General features: G+C 36.2%; 1 protein-coding gene across 1 annotated transcript in view; it reads right to left on the minus strand.

The window, feature by feature from the left end:
* Positions 1–22,891, minus strand: part of SPIDR (scaffold protein involved in DNA repair) — a 538,726-nt gene extending 515,835 nt beyond the window's left edge. The window contains exons 1-3 of the mRNA XM_031946429.1: positions 22,550–22,891; positions 6,324–6,479; positions 3,318–3,384 (exon numbers count right to left, since the gene is read on the minus strand). Of these exons, the coding sequence (XP_031802289.1) occupies positions 3,318–3,384; positions 6,324–6,479; positions 22,550–22,786 (460 nt within the window). The 5' untranslated portion in view covers positions 22,787–22,891. The remainder of the gene's footprint in view (positions 1–3,317; positions 3,385–6,323; positions 6,480–22,549) is intronic.
* Positions 22,892–23,427: the final 536 nt, after the last annotated feature.

Consider the following 23,427-nt stretch of genomic DNA (forward strand, 5'->3'; position numbering starts at 1 on the left):
AGGCAAACTAACAAAATAACAGTCACACTAGCATTAGAAATATAAGAAATCTAGAGAAAAATCATAAATAACGGACACCTGCAAAGGATTAAAAAATTAAAATCAGTCCCCCACCCAAAACAATAGGCATAAAAGGAATTAAAGGAAGAACTAGGTTATAAATATTGGGAGAAAAGGATAAAATTCTCCAAAATTAAGAATACTTCAAAGGATCTGATTCATCAGAATCAAGCAATATAGATTTGTAATTATCTGTGAATTAGAAGACACTCTTTAGGAGTTACCATGACTAGATTAAGTCACAGGATGGCCAACCTTTTGGTGATGAGTCTCCCAAATTCAGTTAGATTATACTTGAATAATGAAAAACCCAGGACTTTCCAACTTAGAAGACTCTACCAGAGCATATATTTTGCGGCCATAGACTTTAAAAATCTATTGAAGAGGCCCTACAAAAGGACTTTTGGGGAGAAAATTATAAAATAGCATCAATTATTAGCAAGAATCACAGAATCAAAGGCAGCATGACAGACAATGCAGCTAGGATGGCTAAAGAAATGTTTATAAAGACACAATAATTACCATATTTTCCCAAAATGCTGGCTATGAAACCCAATTCCTAAATTTCCCAGCTGAAAGCTTCTTTTCATGTTGAGCTTTGAATCTCTCTTTTTCTCCTCAAATGTACAATTAAGTTTATAACGTGTCCTAAAACCCGTTCCTAAATTAGGAACGGGTTTTAGGACACGTTATAAACTTAATTATAATAATAAATAATAATAAACTTATCAGCTATGTAAGGACTAGAATCAAGTTGTTCTTTTGGGTTTTTTTCCATCTTTGTACTCCTGGTCTAGTGCCTTACACTGGGCGATTCTCTGGTGCTAGGAGGCTTTAACAAATGTTTGTTAAAATGATTGTAGCCTCTCAGAGAATGAGAGGAGCTAAATTCAAGCTCCTTTGACTATTCTTTGCAATTAACCACATCCTGCTCTCTGGTTACTTCCCCTTGTATGCTCTCCACATGATCCTACTCTTAAATCAAACAAAATCAGGTAAAATCTGATTTATCCTGAAATAAAGACAATAGGTAAGGATGCTGCTATCATCAATGGCTCAACTATCTTACTATGCTTTTCTGGTAGAACTGAGTGAAGGAGAAGGGTTTATCACTGAATGAAAAATGTCAAAAAACCTCAGGTGCAGTTGTTGTTTGTCCTTCATTCTCAAGGAGGATCATGACATCAAAGAGGTAATGCCATGACATACAAATGAATTGGATTTGAGTGAGGGAGAGTTGTGCAAGATCACCTGCCTCACTTTATCCTCCAGAGCCATGTGGGTCCAATGGCCAGATATAAATTAGGACAACTGGAAATGGCCCTGGATGAAATGGGAAACCTTGGCCTTTTTAAGCTAAGGTCTTCAACAGGTGTATCTAATGTCAGAGATCTGGAAGCCAAAGATCAGAATTTAAGAAGATTTAAGTTCTAAAAGATGTGACAGAGACCCCACATGGAGCTGCCAACAAAGATTGGGTACTATCACCAGTTTTAATTTATGTAATTAATTAGTTGACCTCTCCTTAATTTCCTGTTATCTCTATAATGTTTTTGAGGCAGGAAGGTGTAGAGTACATAGTTGTTATCTAAATATTTATTCTCTTCTCTTCTTCCTTTCTTTTCTCCCAATCTTTAAACTCCATGGTAATGACAAGAGGGGGGATAAACTATTTCTTAAAAACTATTTAGGAAAGGTAATAGACATAAAAGAAAGCTTTGGAAAAGGAGAGAGTAAGGATGATACTCATTCCATAACCCTTCCTTTAATGCATTAATTATACACCAACTACTATCCTTAGCATTGAAGAAAGATACAAGAATGGTAAGTAAAGAGTTTTTGCCCTCTTAGAGGAATTATAAATGGGATGAAAAATTTCAATAACCACTTAACCATAAAGATTAGGTCAAGAAATCAAGAAACTTTTAGCTTACAAATATTGTTACTTCACTTTGTCATATTTGGGAGGAAAAGTTTATGTAGTTTTACTTACCTTAATATTTTTGTTACTAATTTCTAAAAAACAAATAGAAGAAATATCTATCTCATAACAATACTGAAAGACTTCCATGACTCAAGACTTGAAGTGTCATAAATCATATACTGAGTTCCTCAGAGATAAGTATTCCAATAAATAAAGAGTAAAATCTTAATTAACCAGATTAACCAGCATATGAAAGTCTGATTAATTTAATTTTTGATTAAATGAGAATTAACCAGAAAATCCTTATTTCTACTTTTATAATGAAAACCTTTATAAAATATACAAGCACCATTTCATGTTTTAATGTGGTACGCTAACATATATTTTTTTCTTTCATGATTGAAAAATAACATTTCTTCTTAAGTCTCATGGAACTTTGCACTTATTATATCCAATTTTGTATTATAGTTATTACTTCCAAAATTCTTATCTTCTCTTCTTTTACCCATGCTCTAATATTTATATGAAGAAACCGAGGTCTATCATTAGAGTGCCTTGTCCTTATTGGCTAGATTTTGCCTGAGATCACACAACTATTTAGTAATAAAATATAATGATTCTCAAAAAAATTGATTCAGAAGATTCAGTGCTTTCTAGAGTTCATATAAACTAAGTTCTTAATGAATTGAATTTTTCAGTTTCTAAGGATCACCACTTTTGGAAGTAGAGAAAATTGGTCTGTAGTGACTGCTTAAGTTTTTGGCCCAAATTTCTAACCTGTTGAGTGTCAGAAGCACAATCCCAAGAACCTGATATTGACTTTCATGCAGATTTACTTCAGGCCCCAGGTCTAAGAAAACAGACCTCTTGGAGCAGCTAGGTGGCACAGTGGATAGAGCACCAGCCCTGAAGTCAGGAGTAACTAAGTTCAAATCTGACCTAAGACACTTAACACTTCCTAGCTATGTGACCCTGGGCAAGTCACTTACCTCCAATTGCCTCAGCAAAAGGGGGAAAAAAAAAAAAAGAAAATAGTCTTCTTTCACCAAGAATATACAGTACTGCAAATATCTATGGCTTCATCCATGTGGATAATCCTCCAACCAAAGCAGATCACTTTTTTTCTAATTTAAACAGACAATCTTCAAAAATGGGTATGGAAAAGCAAAAAAAAAAAAGTATCAGTACATCACCGCTCAAATGGTATGCATATCTTTCCTGGTTTGTCAGGATCTGCCCTAGCTTGTACTTAATTAGCATATCCTTCAAGAACTCATTGAAATGATGTCAGAGAAGGCCTTTTGCCACAGTGAAATCAGGGAGAAAAATTTACCTTCCTTAGACTTGAGGGATTCAAGGTGTTTCTTCATAATAGTCATATCTGTGGACAATTCTATAATCTGCAGACAAAAAGTAAAAAGAGAGAACTTCAAATGTATATAATTAAGAGCCTACAATACTACATAAATTATCAATTATGAAGATATAAGAAATTCTTACTGGCCACCACCAATCCTTGGTCATTAATACTCCCTTGGCTTTCATTTAATAGTACATTTAATTAATGATGTATTCTTCACAGAAGACATAATATGACTCAAAACCAACAAACATACTGGGAAAACAGTGGTAAGACTATGAACAACTCATAGGCAACTCAGTGGCAAAGTGGATGGAGAGCTGGGCCTGGAGTCAAGATGACCTCAGTTCAAACCCAGTCTCTGATACTTAATACCTGTGTGACCTTAAACAAATCACTTAATTTGTCTGCTTCAGTTTCCACAACTATAAAATGGGATTAATAATAATAAGCTCAAAGGAGATAATATTTTATAAAGTGCTTAGCATAATTCTGAGAACATATTAGGTACTTTTTAAAAATACTTGTTCTCTCTCCTTCCTCCTTCTCTAAGGCTCAATTTCCTTATCTGGAAAAGGAAGGGGTTGAACTAGATGCTCATATAGGTTGCTTCCAGCTCTAAATCTCTGCTTAGAACTTTTTATATAGTAAATTCCCATTTATTCATAATCCAATCAAAAGAAAGCTTGCTATCCTAAGTTTTATATACAATTATATAAAAATGATAATTGACCTTCCAAATGAACCTAATACATTTAAAGACCTACAATACATTAGGAATTCAGAATTAAAATATGTTCAGAAGAGTTTTTAGTAATATAAATGTTATGATTCTCCACTAATATTCTACTCTGTAACTTCAAGGGAGCATGAAAGTAACCATGCCAAATGCCATGCCAGAAAAGTGCAAGGTGAGACAAATCCTACCACACTGATAGTATCTGGAGATGGACAAGACCATAGGCTTATTCTAAGTTTGGCTGATAGACCCATCACCAGAAAGTTGACAAGGAAACAATTTTTTTATTCATCAAAACATGATACATAGAGATGTTGAGATCTGCATCAGGGAAGTACTACCCACATTAATGAAAAAATATGATAGTTCAAAACAATTTAAGATCATTTTACCATATTCTAATTCTTTAAAAGCTACCACATATATTATATATAGTTTTCCAATTATCAGCAACAAGTACTGAATATTCAATTAACTATAACATCACACAAAACAATATTCTGAATAAAGACAGTTATTATAAATAGAACTTTTTATGTAAAACTAAAGTACTTCAAACAGTGAAGAGGATACAAAGGGGGGCAGAAATCAATTATTCAGTTGATTATAGTTATTATTTTATCGCACTTTATATAGTTCTTTCATCATGAATACCACATACAGAAAAAATAGTACAAATATTACCATCCCAATTTTCCAGATTAGAAACCTAAGGCTGAAAAGCTTGCCCAAGGAAAGTCATTCAGCAAATATAAATGGAACTCAATTACCTGACTTCCAAGTTCAATGTTCCCACCCCTGTGCTCCACAAAAAGTTTAGCATGGCAGAGCCATTTTTATGAATCAAACTAAATTAGATTAGGTCTCTTAACTAGCACAGTAGTTCTCACTCTTAATTCCCTGATTTTTTGGTTTTTGTCTGAAAACTCTCTGGTTTCTAGTCTCAAACTTAATGCTCAAAAATATCCATCAGTCCAGGATTGTTAGATACAGGAAAAAATAGAGGAGAAAAGAATAAATGACCTCAAAGTCTTCTTTGGTCAGAATTAAACTTTCCCAGAAACTAGCAATTACATCTTACCTGATAAGAAAATTCAACCAACTCCATTAACAAAGAGAAATAAAAGGGAAAATCAGAATACTTTGTTGGTCATAGGGAAGAATACAGATGAGATGCAATTTTATGAGCCTGAATCATATAAAGTTGCTAGGGGGAAAAAAAGCCAAGGGGGAAAAAAGCCAATGCAATATTAAAAGTGAACCAGAAAATGTAAAGGAAAACTTCCAACTCAAGGATAACAATCATGTCATAGTATAAGCACTATGGAATATTGGGAACATACACTTTATTAGAATTTAATAAGCATTATGTAAATTTAAGATTTGAAGATGGAAACTAGAGGAACTACAATAATCCTCTGCACTGAATAACTGACAATTAAAGGCAAAATAAACACTCCCTGGAACAGAACCCCTCAACAGAAACCCTGGAGAAGACTGTCAAAACAGACTACTACAACACAGGAATTAATGTTTTAGGCAAATATACAATTCTTTAATTCTACAATTGAGTGGAATCCTTCAACCCATACTGTAACTTATTCTAAAAGAAGATAAAGAAATGCTAAAAGAAGACATTCTAAAAAGCCCTGAAGACTAAAGATAAAGCCTTAAAGTAAAGAGCATAAACACCACTTCAGGTAAAGAGAGCAGCAGCAGATAGGAGAATACACTGTTTCAATTTCCTTTACTTTTCTATTACTGTGGCCTAATGTAATTTCCCAGTTTTTAAAATTCCACATGAAAAGATCACTGAATTCAAATAGAATCATATGAGGAAAAGGAAAAGTCAGGTTTATTATGTGCAACTTAGATGTGAATTATAAAAATTTTAAAATGTACAACCCCCCAGGATAGTAGCTATATTGGGATTTTGTCCTAAATTATACTCAACTCAAAAACTGAACTAAATCCTCAAAGATTTAAAGCTTGAAAGGAGAGCAGAGGCCATCTAATCCAACCCCTTCATTTTACAGATTAAAAAGCTCATCCCCAGGGAGATGAAAGGGCTTGCAAAAGGTCCCCAGGCCTTGGCTCCATGGCAGTAAGTGACCAAATTGGAAAAGAGATTTGAATTCCATGACTTCCAGTTCAACATGCTACATCAAGACTCCTTCCACTGGAACATGCTGGAAAACCATCTCTGAGCTTTAAGAATAGTAGTGTGAAAAGATCTTTACCGGTGGCACTGAATCACTTTGAAAGCCATCACCACACTTCAGCCATGCTTTGGAAAGGGATGTATTTGACATAGGTGTCCTAGCATCTTCTTTCCTGAAGGCAGACACATTTTCTCCTGGAAAGAACGTGCATTCTGTATCCCATGTCTTTCTTCTCTGCAAAAAGAATTTTTAAAAAGTAAAAACAAAAAAACCTCCAGTATCATGCCAAATTAAAATGTAAACATCAACTCTTTTTTTTGTAGTATTTATGGTCCTCTATAACCTTGTCCCAAGTTATATTTTTAGCTTATATATTTTAGCTACAACAATCTATTCCCAACCCCTGAAACATGCCATATTTGTGACATCACTAGTTCTTTGCTCCCACTAGTTCCCCTGGGGTGTAAGACACTTCAGTCATCATGTTCAACACCTATTAATTCAACAGTTTTTTCAGTTTCCATGAATCCTTCCTTATCTGATTGCTCAATGTCTACTTCTTCTATGAAAACTTATCTGACCTAAGCATAGGGAGCAGTCAATGCAAAGGCAAGGAAACAAAAGATGAAGGGTCATGTTCAGGACACTGTTAGCAGGTCACTGGTGCTAAATCAGAGTTCACAAAGAGAAGATTAAGAAAAAAGTAGAACAAAGCCAACTTATAAAGAAGTTTAAATGACTTTACATTTGATTCAGAAGTAAGAACTACTAAGCTCACTGAAGGGGTTGGTATGGTCAGAATCTCACTTTAAAATCACTTTCATATTGTGAATTTTGAGTCCTAAGGTAAATGAAAGGATAAAAAAAAATACTCAGTTGTCCTTAATGAAGTCAAGTTATTTGGCTTAGATGAATTACATCTTTGAGTACTTAAAGAAGAACTAGTGGAAATGGCTACCAGAGTACCATTAGTAATACCTGAAAGACTATGGAGAATAGAATTAACAAAGGATTTAAGAAGAGCAAAGGTACTCCCAATTATCAAACAAAAGAAAAACAATGAATTCAAAAATTATAGGTCAATGAACATGATTTCAATTCATGGGAAAGTTATAGATTGTACTGTCATGATTAATGAACATTTGGAAAAGAAAGAAATGATCAAAAAGAAGCATCATGACTTCATCCTGACTAATCCAACTTTCTTTTTAGTCAAGATTATTATGTGATAAGTCAATGAAAAAGTTATAGATAATAGTTATGTAGATCACATAATAATGTGAAATGCTTTATAATACATTTTATAAAGCATTTCACATTATTATTCAGGAAAAGCATGAGCTAAATAAACTATGTATTGGAATTAGAATTGAATGGACAATTTACAGATGTAGTCGTATGAAAAAATGTTCTAAGTCACAATTGATTAGAGAAATGAAAATTAAGACAACTCTGAGGTAAAACAACTTCATACTTTAAAGACCGGCTATGGCTAAGATAACAAAAAGATAATGATGAATGTTGGAAATGTGGGAAAACAGGGATACTAATAATGCATTGTTGGTGGAGTTGTGAAATGACCCAACCATTCTGAAGAGCAATTTAGAATTATGCCCAAAGGGCTATAAAATTGTGTGTACCCTTTAATCCAGCAGTGTCTCTACTAGGTCTGAATACCAAAGAGATCATATAAGAGGGAAAAGGATTCAGGATCCACATGGGCAAAAATGTTTGTAGCAGCCCTTTTTGTAGTGGCAAGGAATTGAAAATCAAGGGGATGCCCATCAGTTATAGAATGGCTATATAAGTTATGGTATATGAATATAATTGAATATTACTGTCTATTCTAAATGATGAACAGACTGATTTCAGAAAAGCCTGAAAGATTTATATGAACTGATGCTAACTGAAGTGAACAGTTCACTAGAGAATCAAGGCAATTCCAATAGACTTTTTTTTTTAATCTTTTTTTTTTTTACCTGAGGCAATTGGGGTTAAGTGCAAGTTAAGTGCCCAGGGTCATACAGCTAGGAAGTGTTAGTATCTGAGACCAAATTTGAACTCAGGTCCTCCTGACCAGGATTGGTGCTCTATCCACTTTGTCACCTATCTGCCCCTCCAATAGACTTTTGATGGAAAGTGCCATCCATATTCAGAGAGAGAAAACTGGAGACTGAATGTGAATCAAAGCATAGTATTTTCACCTTTTGTTGCTGTTGTTTCTTTGCTTTTTTTTTTCTTTTTGATCTGATTTCTCTTGTAGCATGATGAATATGAAAATGTTTAGAAGAATGCATATGTTTAATTTGTATCAGATTGTTTGTTGTCTTGGAGAAGGGAGAGGAGAAAAGAGAGGGAGAAAAATTTGGAACACAAGGTTTTGCAAAGATGAATGTTGAAAACTATCTTTGCATGTTTTGGAAAAATTAAATACAATTAAGATTTTACAAAATTTGAATAACTGAACTCAGTCACAAATGAATGGTTTAATGACAGTTTAGCAAGAGACATCCAGTGGAGTGCCACAGCAATCTGCATTGCATCCTAGACATGCACAGCAAGCTTATCAAAATTGTTTTTTAAAAGGCAGAAAACTGAAAGTAATAACTTACACAATGAGTTAAGATCTCAAAATTAGAACACTGAACTGAAATGAATAAGATAAAATAAAATAAGACAAATGATCTGAATGATCATGTAGACCTCAGGGTCATGCCCCAGACCTTGGAGATTAATACTCTAGAAAATAGATAATAAACTGCTGAAATTATGTTTGAATTGTGTACATAGTGATAGAACATTATGCTCCTCTTTGGTCTCGAATTTTTGCTCTGGTTATTACTCTGCAGGCTTCAGAGTGGGATAGAAGCTAGAAAGGAGACCTTGTCGGCTCTTAGGGGTTATGCTGTTGCTTGTGTTTCTGCTCCCCTACATATACAGCCCAGGGCCCTAGACTGCTCCTTATCCCCAAATGTCACTCAATGACACAAGTTCCTTCTTCAATCCTCTCTAGATCTGTGACCCTGAACCGAGTAGTAGGAGGCAAAGCTACAAGATAACGCCTATTCTAACTTGTAGAGGGCCTGGAACTCTGAAAAGGTATACTTGAATCAAGGTCAGCAGGGTGCTTATATATAAAGTACCTACTCAGTGTGAGATAATGGTTCTTTGGTATACATATACTTAGTACTTAACATGGTGATGTAATGGTTCTCTAGTTCACACATACATAGTGTGCTGTGCTGTAATGATGTAATCATGCTAAGGTATTTAAGGGCTGAGAAGGACTGGAAATGAGATATTCTATCTTTGACCATCCTGGTGGCTCTCCTGCCTCCTCCACTAAGATCTAGGACTTGGGCTGCTCCAGAGATCCTCCAGAAAGCTAGCCTGAACATTACACTGTAATAGGATATTTGAGGACTGAGAGGACTGGAAATAAGACATTCCATTTTTGACTATCCTCCTGGTAGCTCTCCTGCCTCTTGCACTTAGATCAAGGCTGGTCCCAAGATTCTCCAGAGATATCCTTGAGAAAGCTAGCCAGAACATTACACTAACTAAGCTGGGCTAAAAAATGACTCCTGTAAGTTCTGTCTTGGAGTTACAGGTTAAGATGTGGTCTGGTCTGTAAAGTTCCGATTGGTTTTCTGGAGGTCTTGGGACCACCCTTCTTTTTAGCAGATTAATCACCACAAGAATATCTAAGTGTTAAAGTCTAAATCCTTTATTGTGTCCTTTAAAGTCTTGTCTCCTTGCCTGGGGCTTCAGCTAGTTTTCTGGAGGCCTTCCAGAGTCTTGGTTTCAGTGGAGAAGGAAAGAGGAGAGCCTGACACCATGGTGGTATGAAATGGAATGAATCTCTCTGGCTGAGTTTGTCCCAGCTTATATGCTGTATTATAATTACATTATCATAGATGTGAATCATGTAGAATAGGTGTCAATCTTGTAGAACTATGTTAAGTACTAAGTACATGTACTGAACTAGAGAACTATTAATCACCATGCTAAACTAGATAACCATTGAATTATCAATTCCACTGAGTTAGCACCTTGTAAGAATCCTTGTTTCAAGTACAGAGTTCTGGCCCATGATACTGGTCTGTTTTCTAGATATTCTTGGAATAACTTTGAAGGGAAAGAAGGGAATGGAACTGATAGCTCTCTCATAAAGTGCTTGGCCAGAGAAGGCATTATACAAATGCTAGCTATCATTACTATTACTCCATCATCTTAGCTCTACCTTTCCCCTCTATGATGCTGAGCACACCACTACTCATGTCCAGTAAGTCTTCCACTATCCAAGTTTAGCATCCTTAAACATTATAGATGACTTCAGAACATTCTATTAATCTTTTCACCCATCCCTTACTCTTTAACTCATATAAAAAGTTGTCATCACTTTTTGACCCTTGAATTCAATTCATCTCCCTTAATCTGATTTCCCTAGTCTCCAAACTCCATTTGTGTTCCACAAATGATTCATTAGCCACAACCCTAGAATTGCTCACATCCCTGACTTTCTGCCAGTTCCCAACCTGTCAATCCTCAACTCTGGGGAGCTCCTAAATGCTTATACAATGCTTCCCTGCACATATGCTAATAAAAAAGCATTTTGTAAAACAAATCTACTCTCAGGCTTTGTATGGGAAACCAAAAGAAAAATCATTAAATTGAGCAATCTGGCACCACCATTCTACGGCTTTGTCAAAGACCACCAATGATTTCACAACCAAAAAAGTCTGAGGCCTAAATTCTCATTAGGGCAGTTCAGTGGTGTAGTAGGTACAGGGCTGGCCCTGACATGACAGAAACTCATCATCTTCCTGAGTTCAAATCCTGGTTCAGACACTTAGTAGCTACATGACTGTAGAAAAGTCACTTAATCCTGTATGCCTCAGTTCCTCATTTACAAAATGTGTTGAAGAAGGAAAGAGTAAACCACTCTAGTTATGTTTGCCAAGAAAACCCCAAATGGCATCAGACTCAGATACAACTTGTAATGGGCTGAAGTTCAAGTTGATGCACTGAGGTCCTAAGCACGTGAGGCTAAATACTAATTGGACCATATTCTATTAATATATATGCTTGGAGAAAGAATGCCCCCCCCTCCCCCCCACTCTTTGTGCAAGTCCTGATGTGTTGTATAGGAAATGATGATTTTGGTGGGTGGAGGCAGAGGGGTGGGGAGAGAAGTGGAAAGAGACAGCTGGTTGGCGTCTTGTTGCAGCTGCACAAATTGCGATCGTGATCCCCTCTTCACCTCCGATCCCCCTTCACCTCTACTAAGAATAAAGATTGAAGATTTTCCCTTAATCTGAATTCCTGACTCCGGCTGATTTTAAAATACGCGGTCATCACAACAAAACAATATCAACTTCTCCTTCTCTTTTGCCCCTTGACAGCATCTACCACTTTCTGCTGTTTCTTCTTTCTTGACATCAGAAACACTGGGCACTCCTCTCTCTTTCTCCTCTTATCTCTCCTCTGCTTGATCTTCCTCATGACCTTAAGTGAGGAGATTTCTCAAGGTTCTAGAATTGTTCTGCACCATGCTTTTCACCTGCATTCCTGAGGTTGTTTCTGCTCCAGAGAGGGCTCCCCAGAACCCATGTTCTCCTAATTTACTACATTCACCCAAGCCTGCTAACTATGACTTAACCTCAGGCAGTGAGTCTGACCTGGGTAGAGAAGTCAAATGGCACTACACCTCACTAATAAGAAGGTTCCTCACTGATAAGTTCTCCAGAAAATTGCTGCAAAATCAGCAGGCCTTATCACCTGCCCTGCCAGAGTCCTCTCCCACACTGCCATCATCTCTGAAGCTGAACTCTAAGGATCAACAGATTTCTCCATCTGTTTATATATCCTTTAATCAGAATGTTAACTTCTTGTGAGCAAGGAATCTCTTGCTTTTCTATGTGTATCACTAATGCTTAGCATTAATTAGCACATAGAAAGTATTCAAACAAATGTTTATTTATTCATCCATTTGGTTGCTTTCTCTTCTCTCGACAAACTCACATTCTCTTAGGCATTCAAATACCATTCAGTCAACTCCTAAATCTTTATTTCTAATATTTTTAAGCTTCAGACACAAATCTTCAAATGCCTATAAGTCACTCTATTGGTCTCAAAGACACCACAAACTCAACATGTCTAAAACTCAGCATATTTTTCCCAAATAATTTGTACCCCCTTATGAAATTTCCTAATGTCACAGGGTAACACGATTTTCCCAGGCTTACATCTTCAGAGTCATCTTCAACTTCTTACTCACACTTACCCCATATATTCCATGCCCTGTGCCATTTTAGCATTTCTACTTTCACAACTTACATAAATTCTCCCTACCCCTTATCTCCACTCTTGCAGCCACTGATCTAGTTCAGTCACTCAAAAAGCATATATTATGTGTGAGACACTATGCTAAGTACTGATACTACAAATACAAATAGAAATATAGTATCTATCCATAAGGAGCTTATATTAAATGAGGGTAATATAATACATAAAATGAAATGGAAAAGGAGAGAGAGAAAGGAAAGGAAGATAGGAGAGAGAAAAGTAGGAAGTAGGGATAGGATGAGGCAGTGTGGATGGCAGCCTAGAGAAGAAATAGACATGGTTTCCTGGGCACCCTCCTTAAATGATATTCTGGGTACAGCCTGTAGAGAATCGAGGAATTTAGGCCCTTATAACCTTTCATCTGGACTATTATAATTTTAATGAGTCTACTTGACTGGAGTCTACAATCTATCCTACACTCAAAGCTACCAGTCATTTGGCATATCACTCACATATTCAATAAACTCCAATTGCTCAAAACTCAGCTCAAACATATCATGTAGTAGGTCTTGCAGCTACTCAAGTGTTCCTCTAAAAGGTGACCTTCCATATTCTGTAGCATACCTATGTGTTTACATGTTATCTCCTTCCATAAAAATGTTGGCTCCCCAAGGTAACGGATTGTTTTTGCCTTTCTTTGTATCCTTTTGCTTTGTCTCATAGTAAAAATTAAATAAATGCTTGCTAATTGATTAAAATCATTATCTCTGCGTATAGCTTCTCAATCATGAACTTAATTCATTACTTTAAAAAAATCTGTCAATACTATTTCTACAATAATCTTGGATTCTAAAGGATTCGAATGAAAATAGGGGAATAATGCAAAACAATTCTGTAGAAATAGATGAAAACGATTGTGGAAAGAATTGAGATTATTTTAGCTACTGAAGAGAGGATAAACAAAGACTCCAAAACAAGTCCTATATACTTTTTAAAAGTTTCATTTTTATTGACATATTTTATTGTTACCTTCACTTCTGTTACGTCCATGCCCTATCCTATGAGTCTTCCCTATTCAATAAGATTTTAAAAGGGGAAAAGACTATGTAGCCAAATCAAATACACAGTCATGGGGAACATTGAACATTCCATATCCAGTCCTTAACTCTGCAAAGAGGGGAAAAAGGCACACATACTTTTTAAGAAATTTAAAAAGATATAAACTGGGATAAAGCAACTTAGATAAAAAAAACACAAACGTAAATGTCAAGAAAGTTATCTTATGATTTTTTTCTACACAGAATCTCCTCACCCTTCCTTACCTTCCTAAATCCAAAATAAGAATACACATTCCCCCTACTGGATATATTCCTAAAAGGCATTTTGCAGGCCAAATTCTATTATGATCCTTTCTTACCAGAAGTCTTCCACTAAAGATTGCGTTATCACATGTTACAGATGATGTATAGGTGATCCTTAGCCAAGTACAGACCAATATTCAGTTCTAGAGGCCACATTTTAGGTCACATGGACAACAAGCAACAAAGCCAAAATTCTAAATCAAGCCCCGATATTCAGTTCAGTAATTGGACTACTGTATCATGCTCATCATTTCTCATGTGGCTACTTTCCTGGATTTTATAACTTCTACAAATTCTTAAATTTTCAAAGTGAAATATATTCTGAAACTCTCACCTCCTCCAATCATCTCCCTCCATCTGCAAGACTTATTCATTCCTTCCACTGGGTAACCTTCTATCTCCTACCCATTTCAAACTTCTGTGTATTGTCTTCCCCATTAAATAATGTGATGTTTGAAAGCAGACACTGTCATATGTCTTTCTTTATATCTGCAAGGCTTTATTTAGCACATTGCTGGCACAAAGATGGCACTAATTCTGACTTCATGTTTATTTCTCAATTTCCTTCTATTCTTCCATTTTCCTATACTTTTTTCATTCCACTTTCTTCCAGAATTACTCCCAAATGTAGAATATGGACTTTTGTTTTTAGTATTTGCTGCATTAAGCTTTGTGTTCCCTCTACCAATTTTAAAATGAATGTTAATTGATTTTTTTTCATATTTCTCTAGAGGATACATGAACATATTCAACACCTGAACACTTTCAAAAAGTCTGTGATTTTATTATCATCTATCTATAATAGGCAGTTTCATGAACTGCCGTGGCCACAATTTTTTTAATCAAATAGGAGCCAAATTTCTGGTCCTGATTCTTTGAACTTTTCTAAGCTGTAGCAAAGTACATATCTGAATACCTTCTAGTTTGGTAAGACCTATCTGTAAGTACCTGCTTGCACTCTGTTATCATAAAGTTCAGGAATTCAAGACCACATTGGTTTTAAAAGGTTCAGAGAATTAACAAGTAAGAGTCCATGGTAGAAATTAATCATGATTAAATAAGTAATTGTTAAAAATGGAATTTTGAGAACACAAGAAGAACAATTCTGATGGAGGAGGGAAAAAAAGAGGGCAACAATCTAAAGAAAGCAATGTGTATGCACAGGGAACTTGTGTAAGAAAATTCTCCTTTAAGGAAATAAAAAAATGTTGCAAGCAGTTGAAGTGGCCGTTAGGTGGCATCACAATGCAACAATCACAGAGACTAGAGTTAGAAAAGCACGAGATCAAATTTGTCTTTAGACTCTCCAGATGACTGAACAAGTCACTTCACCCATTTGCCAGTCCCTTCTTCTTTAAAATGGGGATAATTGCAATCACTTCCCAATGTCATGAGAACAAAAGTAGATATGAATTGTAAAGTATTTAACAGAATATCTGAAATATAGCAGGCACTATATAAATGTTAGCTATGGTGATGAAAATAAATTAAATGTTAAGAATTCAAATCCAGAAATGAAGTTAATCTTTTTAGAGCCCACACTTTTTAAAGTCTAGCTCTATTACATACTTTTTACTGTACCTAGCACAGAAAAGAAAATCCCAAAAAAGGAAAAAAAATCTAAATCTGAGTTTATAATAATAGGACAATGTGGCTTATAAAAGATCAAAAGTGAAACAATTAAACCAGTTAAAGCACTATGAATAATTAAAGATGCCCAAAAGTGGTCTCCTGAACGAGAAGAAACAGATTCATTCCAGGAATACAATGAAATCTACTTGAGTCATACAAAACACCATCCTTTTACTATCACCTAAAATATGAATGACAGACTATCAAAGTATTTTAAAAACATCAAGCTGTAATGAAAGACTTGTTTAATGCACAGAACTATAAGCAAGCAATGTATTTGTGTATATGTGTCCATCAGAATATTTTAGGGGGTAATTTTTGAAAATGCAAAGTAGAAATTTTTTTTAAAATGTCTTTCACCAGGAGAATACTTAAAACAAATTGTGGTATGTGAATGTAATAGAATATTATGTCACAGGAAAGAATGAACATGTAGAATGAAGCAGCCAAGGAAGACTCAATAGGGACTGATAGGAAAAGAGAGAATTATAAAAGTATGAAAATGATATATCTGATGACAATAATCCTAACCCTGCATCTTTTCACTTCTATTGCCTTCTATTCCTGGAATGATCTCCCTCCTGGCTTCCTACAAAGGAAGGGGAAAAAAAACAAACAAACAAAAACCCACACACCTGAATCCTATATAATTTCAATGATGAAGCTTGGCCCAAAGAGATGAGAAAAATGAACTTCCGTCTCTATTCAGTAGAGATGAGGAACTAGGGGTACATTTACTGTACTTATTATTATAATTTGCACTTACTGTCAGATTTGGTTGATCCTCTTTTCCCTCTTTATTATAGAGAATGGCTTTCTTGTTAAAAGAGGGGGAAAGATATATTTGGAAATAAAAGCAAAGTAAAATTAATGCGCTAGCAATTTTAAAAGTTTTTGAACAAAAATAAAAGAGAAAAAAATAAAAAAATAAATAAAAAAGCCTGGACACATTTTAGCATTTAAAATAATCTTTTGACCTGCATTAGGAGAAAAAGCCAGTGAAACTATCTGTTTACTAACTCAACACAAAGAAGTTTGATGATTTCCTCATCAGAAAGACAAGTATACCTCTCTAATACCTCTCTAATAATACCTCCAAAGTACTGTAACTAGAGAAATCATCCCTACAGATTCCCACAGTCAGTCTGTGGCTGATCTTAACACAGTTGACATCCTAGCACTACAGAAAGGAAAGAAGTGATATACATCCCAAGGAAATGTTTTTACTTCTACTTTGTTGGGCAAGTTGCTCTGGAAATTAAAGGTCCACTTACAGGGATAGCAATCTGAAGTCTGAGGCCATCAGCATCCCCTAAAAATCTTGTCAAAACCTTTCATGGTCTCAGCAACGAGATCAACCAAATCATTTCTAATGGAGCAGTAATGAACTGAACTAGCTATACCCAGAAAAAGAACTCTGGGAGATGACTAAAAACCATTACATTGAATTCCCAATACCTATATTTATGCACACCTGCATCTTTGATTTCCTTCACAAGTTAATTGTACAATAATTCAGAGTCTGATTCTTTTTGTACAGCAAAATAATGTTTTGGTCATGTATACTTATTGTGTATCTAAGTTATATTTTAATATATTTAACATCTACTGGTCATCCTGCCATTTAGGGGAGGGCGTGGGAGGGGTAAGAGGTGAAAAATTGGAACAAGAGGTTTGGCAATTGTTAATGCTGTAAAGTTACCCATATATATATATCCTGTAAATAAAAGGCTATTAAAAAAAAAAAAAAAACCTTTCATGGTCACCAAATCTCTTTGTAAGCAAAAGGAGAAATGACTAAGGAGAGATGGTAGATAGATCCAAATTCACCAAAGAGTTCAAAACTTCATAAAAGGGCAGATATTAAGGAAGAATACAGTCATCATTGTTAGTCTGTGAAATAACTTTTACCCAACAAGAGGTTAAAGAAAATTCATTTGCAGAGATTGTATTCTGTCCTCAAAGAGGTTTTCAGTGTCATTTTTAAAGCCGTGGCAACCTCTAAACTCAGGTATAAATCTTGAATATATCCACTTTAGGAAAATAAAGAGCATGATTAAGGGAATGCTATTATCTCCAGATTTCTATTCCACAGATATGCAATCAGACTAGTACAGCTAAATAGTACAGTAGCCAAAGGAAGCAAATGCAAGAAGGTGGAAAAGAAACTAATAAAAACCACATGAAAGATTGCTCTCAATTGCTTAATTCTTCTCCCAGACATATAACCTCTCTAGGTCTTCATGACATTGCTTCCTCCTGGTTCTTCTACCTCTATGACTTCTCATTCTTCTGTGCTGGATCTTCATCCACATCATACCCACTAACTGGGGCAATCCCTAAAGCTCAGTCTTGGGCCCTCCTCTCCTTTCTCTCTACACGATCTCATTTTATTTCATCAGCTCCCCTGAGTTCAATTATAATTTCTGTGCAGATAACATCCAGATCTACCTATCTAGTTCTAGTCTCTTTTCTAAGCTCCAGTCACATGTTACCAATTGACTAATTTATAAAATCTAGAAGAAACTAACATAAGTTTATAAGAATAATCTTCATTCCCCAATATATAAATGGCCAAAAGATATAGAGAATTCGTCAGTGTTAATTGTTTGTCTTCTTTGAACTGGACCTTTGATTTTCACCAGTACAGAGACCTTCTAGTGTAAAAGCTTCCTCTATTTATCAGCAATTCATCTGGAACTTAGTCTTAGAGTCACCTAGGATATTAAAAAATTAAGTAATTGGTCTAAGATCAGGAAACTATCCCAGGGAGGATTTGAACCCATTTTTTCCTAAATTACATGGATAATGCATATAAAGTGCTTTGCAAAATTTAAAGATCCACATAAATATTCAATATCATCTTTTATTCTTGATTACCAAGTGAACCTTCGATTTATTACATATTTTGCTGCTTGTTTTTTTTTTGATTAGTAGAAACTATTCATTATCACTTGAACATAATTCAAACTTCATACTAAATAAATTCATAATAAAGTGATATTGATAAAAATGACAAACATTATTTTTGAAAAATTAAATTCAATGCAAACAAAACTGTGTGGCAACAAGCACACATTTTACACTGCAAGGATACAGGAGTTTATTGAAGAGGATGAGGAAAAGTGACTTGGCCAGACCTGAGCTCTAAGAATCTGTAATCTGTAATTTGAGTAGAGAATGGGGTGAATTGAGGAAAGATTTGAGGCAGTTTAAAAATCACTTAAAAGACTATTTGAATAGTCTAAGCAATATTCTGAAGTAGAATGGGATCTGTGTGAGTAGTGAAAAAGAGATATAGATGAGAGATGATATAAAGGTAGAAATTGCAAGATTTGGCAGTGGACTGGATATATGAAATGTGTGGCAGTGATCCTGGTGAAAATCCAGGCAAAGGAGACTGAGAAGGAACATTTAGCAACCTCTGTTTTTTTTTGTTTTTTTTTTCTAAGGTTCAGTTTAATGTGTTGACCCAAATGAGATTGTTTAATAGTAACAAAATTATCTAAATGGGATTAAAATGACTTACACACAAAACATCTGTAGTATGTGTTTGGGATTCTCAAATTGGAGACAATAAAATTGACTACAGCTATATATAAAACAGCAAAGAAATCTAAGTAGCATACAGATAGGAAAAAGATTGGAAGGGACACAGAAAAAAATGTTATTTTGTTAAAATTCATAAAGCTGATTTTCATAAAATTGTAAATTAGGCCTCTATTACCTCTGTCCTCTTTATTATTGAGTCACAGAAATCAAGTGATTTGAACCAGGCCATAGAGCAGCTGAAAAAGAAATTGAGAACTCCTGATTCTTGGTAAAAAGTTTTTCTATGATGCCTTATAATTAAAAAAAAAAAAAAAAAAAAAAGTTTCCTTTTATTTTAAAAAATATATATATTTACTATGTTCCTATTATATACAGGGTACTGGGCTAAGAGCCAAGAGAGATAAAGGAGACTATTTTAGATGGAAAAAATAAAGTAAGGAAAGACAGGAAATGAAATGAAGACACACAGTAATAATTAGGGATATATTAGAAAGGTAGAGTAAGACCAAACTACTGTGGGTCTTAGAATATTAAGACTGAGCTTTATAGAGACAGGAAGAGTAATTTGGAAGCTAATATTCAGGTATGTTAGAGGAATCTAACTTGGGTGGTAGCAGTGGGGGAAAAGAAGGAAAAAGATACACAAGTCCTGACTGTTAGGATTGGGGGAAGGGGAGAGAGGTGTGGTTCCCTAAAAAGTGAAAAGGTAAGGTTTCAAGTCTGGGTGTCTTGGGAAAAAGCAATCACACCCTCAACAAAAATAGGGAAATTAGAAAGCTCCTGGAAGGGGGTAAAGAAAGGACCTAAGTAAATATTCCTTTTCCTGATACACAATATCCTGTATCTCTCAACTCCATGCCTCTTCAAAGAGTGGCTGTTCGCTAGCCTGGAAAGCTCTATTTATTCAACTTTACTTCTAGGTTTCCTTCAAGACCTAGAGCTCATCTCCCACTTTCTAAAGAGCTTTCTGGATCTCTTACAACCTCTCCTACTACCTTACATCTATATCTTCTATGTAAATAGCCATTTGCATAGTGTCTCACCCCTTGAAATGTGAACTTTTTCAGGGACTATTTTTGCTTTTCAATCTCTAGCTCCAAAACTTAAATACAGGATTTGACTCATAAAGAGGACTTAATAAAGGCTCAGATATGTATTGACTGTGTGACTCTGGGCAAGTCATTTAACCCTGTTGGCCTCAGTCAAAATGAGAGTTTGATAAGGAAATGTTGAACCGCAGCAGTTTCTTTGCCAAGAGAACCCCAACTAAAGACATGAAAAATAGGATATAAGTGAACAATAAATGCTTCTTGACTGTTATAAAGTAACTGAGACCCAAGGATATAAAATGATTTATCCAAGGTCATAAAGATAGTAAGTGGCAGAGCCAAAATGTGAAGATCCTTCAATTCCAACCTTTTACAAAATATTTTTACAAAAATTCATGATCTTAGGGGGGGGGGGAAGAAAATTCATGATCTTTTGATTTGTGTGTGTGTGTGTGTGGTGTATGTGTGTATATGGGCAGCACAATATATGTGGAAATGTTCTAGAAGAATTGCATATGTGTAATCTATATTGGATTATTTGTTGTCTAGGAGAGGGGTAAGGAAGAGGGAGGTAGAAAAAATTGAAACATGAGGTTTTGCAAGGGTGGATGCTGAAAACTATCTTTGCATGTATTTTGAAAAATAAAAAAAGTTATTTAAAATAAAATTTTTAAAATGATGTTTACTCTTGTAAAAATTTCAGGTGTAGATCACATTTTGCTCTATGGGTTTCAACTTTTTTCTTTTTCCTCCGTAAAATGGAAGGTTTCAATTAAATGATCTCATAATTAAGTCCCTTCCAGTTGTAAACCTATAAAACTATGGGAACAGAAAAGCTTTCCGAAAGATCACCCTGACTTGTAAAGGATGAACGAGATGATACTAAGAATTAGGATGCAACTTAACACACTACGGACAAATACGGTAATCCTTAAACACCACTTTACTCGTCTACTCTTGCTTAATGACCCATTAGATAGAGAGTTCTTTAACCTTTTTCCTTTTTCAGTCTAATGAACCTTCGGACCCCTTCAAAGAATGTTTCTAAAAAATTGAAGGAAATGCTAAATGTCAAGAAACTAGCGAAAAATGATGCTGTACAACGAGATCAACCAAATCATTTCCAATGGAGCAGTAATGAACTGAACCAGCTACGCCCAGAAAAAGAACTCTGGGAGATGACTAAAAACCATTACATTGAATTCCCAATCCCTATATTTATGCCCACCTGTATTTTTGATTTCCTTCACAAACTAATTGTACAATATTTCAGTGTCTGATTCTTTTTGTACAGCAAAATAACGTTTTGGTCATGTATACTTATTGTGTATCTAATTTATATTTTAATATATTAAACATCTACTGGTCATCCTGCCATCTAGGGGAGGGGGTGGGGGGGTAAGAGGTAAAAAATTGGAACAAGAGGTTTGGCAATTGTTAATGCTGTAAAGTTACCCATGCATATATCCTGTAAATAAAAGGCTATTAAATAAAAAAAAAAATAAATAAAAAAAAGAAAATATCCAAACAAAAGGAATAAAAAGAGATAATCAAAGAAAAAAAAAAAAAATGATGCTGTACAACTTTTTCTTTCCCCAGTCCAAGTTCTCTGATCCCAAGGGGATAGGGATTGTGGATTCCTAATCTCAAACCTCTGGTGTGGAGAAAAGCAGCATTGAACTTGGATTCCTTTTTGGAGACTCCCAGGAATCCCGGCTAAAAGATGGAACTCTTCACTACAAAGATTATAAAAGTCTAAGCTTTTGTTTACATAAGTTACAGTATTTTACTGAGACTTCTAAGGATCATTATGAATAGTTTTGACCTCAAAGACTTCCTGAAAGGGGACCCCAGGGTCACACTTTTTGTGATCACTTCCCTACTCCTTCGTAAAACGAGGGATGTTAACAGCGCTGACCTCTCACACCCCTTTTCAGTTCTAGAATTTCTAGTATAGAAAAGCTTTGGAATAGCTACTGTGAAGGATGAATGGGAGAAAAGACTGCTAAACGACAGAGAAATTACAGGGGACATAGATCGAGAGTTAAGTCAAAAAAACATCTTGTCACTAGGAAAGTGACAGCACACTCTCCGCCTCGGGTCTTCTACACACAAGCGCCCCGCCCTAGGGCTCATAGAGGAGATGCAACGCAACAGGTTGGAGCAGAAATTGTTCTCCCCGCCCCCTCGACCCGAGGAGCCAATGGGAACGCTGAGGCCGCGAAGGACCCTGGGACTAGTAGTACCAGCGAGCCCAAAGCAGGCCACGCGGAGAGGGCAGCCTCCTGACAGGCGGCCAGCTCTGACTGCGGACCAGTTTGAGGGGGTGGAAGTGAGCACTTAACTGGAAGCCGGCCCCAGCAGGTTCGTCGCCCGCCGATGGAGCGCGACTCTCGCTCCCGCTCCCGCTCCCATATCATACCTTCCGGCTGCTGGGGCGGGGACGGCTGGTGCTACCGCCACGGGGCATCTCTGCGAGCGCCTCCGTCACGCCAGAGTTAGAGAGAGTGGGAGGGTTGGTATGGAAGGAGGGGAAAAGGGAATTTGAGAGCGACTCCCCGGAAGACCGAGAGGCAAAAGGCGGAGCACGAACCAACCTCGCCACGCCGTGCCTTTCTAGCTTGGCGCGCTGCGCCGCCTCCCTCTGATTGGCTCTCATGAGGGATAAGGCGGGGCTATCACAGACAAGTCTCTCGTAGAGATCTGGGGGCGGAGCTCCAGGAGGGAGTGACTGTGGCTGTGCGCATGCGCCAAGATCACAGTCTCAGACCGAGGCCTAGCGGGGCGTTTCCTCAGGAAGGTTTTTTACTTCAGTTTGAAGGCGAAGGCGACTCTTGTGAAAAACATCCTTTACCCAGCTGGGAAAAGAGACCAGATGGCTTTCAAAGCCCTGGCAACCATGGGAAACCTTCATAGTTCTGGAAAAGTCGATGTGGCTTTTCTACGTATCCATTCTTTCTTCTGTTCACCAAGCATTTATTAAGCTCCTACTGTGTGCCAAGCACAAGCGCTGGGAATATAAAAAAAGAGGGAAAACATTAATTGCCTGATAATCAACCAAAATATGAGGAAAAGCCTGACCAGAGAATGTCTTAGTCCGACTCTTGGTGACCTAAAAGTTCTATCAGGGTTTATTTGGCAGAGATATTGGAATGATTTGCCATTTCCTTCTCCTGCTCGTTTTACAGATGAGGAAATTGAGGCAAACAGGATTAAAAGTGACTTGCCCAGAGTCACACAGCCAATAAATGTCTGAGGCCATCTTTAAATGCAGAAAGATGACTCTATCCACTGTACCAA

The sequence above is a fragment of the Sarcophilus harrisii genome, chromosome 1, assembly GCF_902635505.1.
Source record: "Sarcophilus harrisii chromosome 1, mSarHar1.11, whole genome shotgun sequence".
Lineage (NCBI taxonomy): Eukaryota > Metazoa > Chordata > Mammalia > Dasyuromorphia > Dasyuridae > Sarcophilus > Sarcophilus harrisii.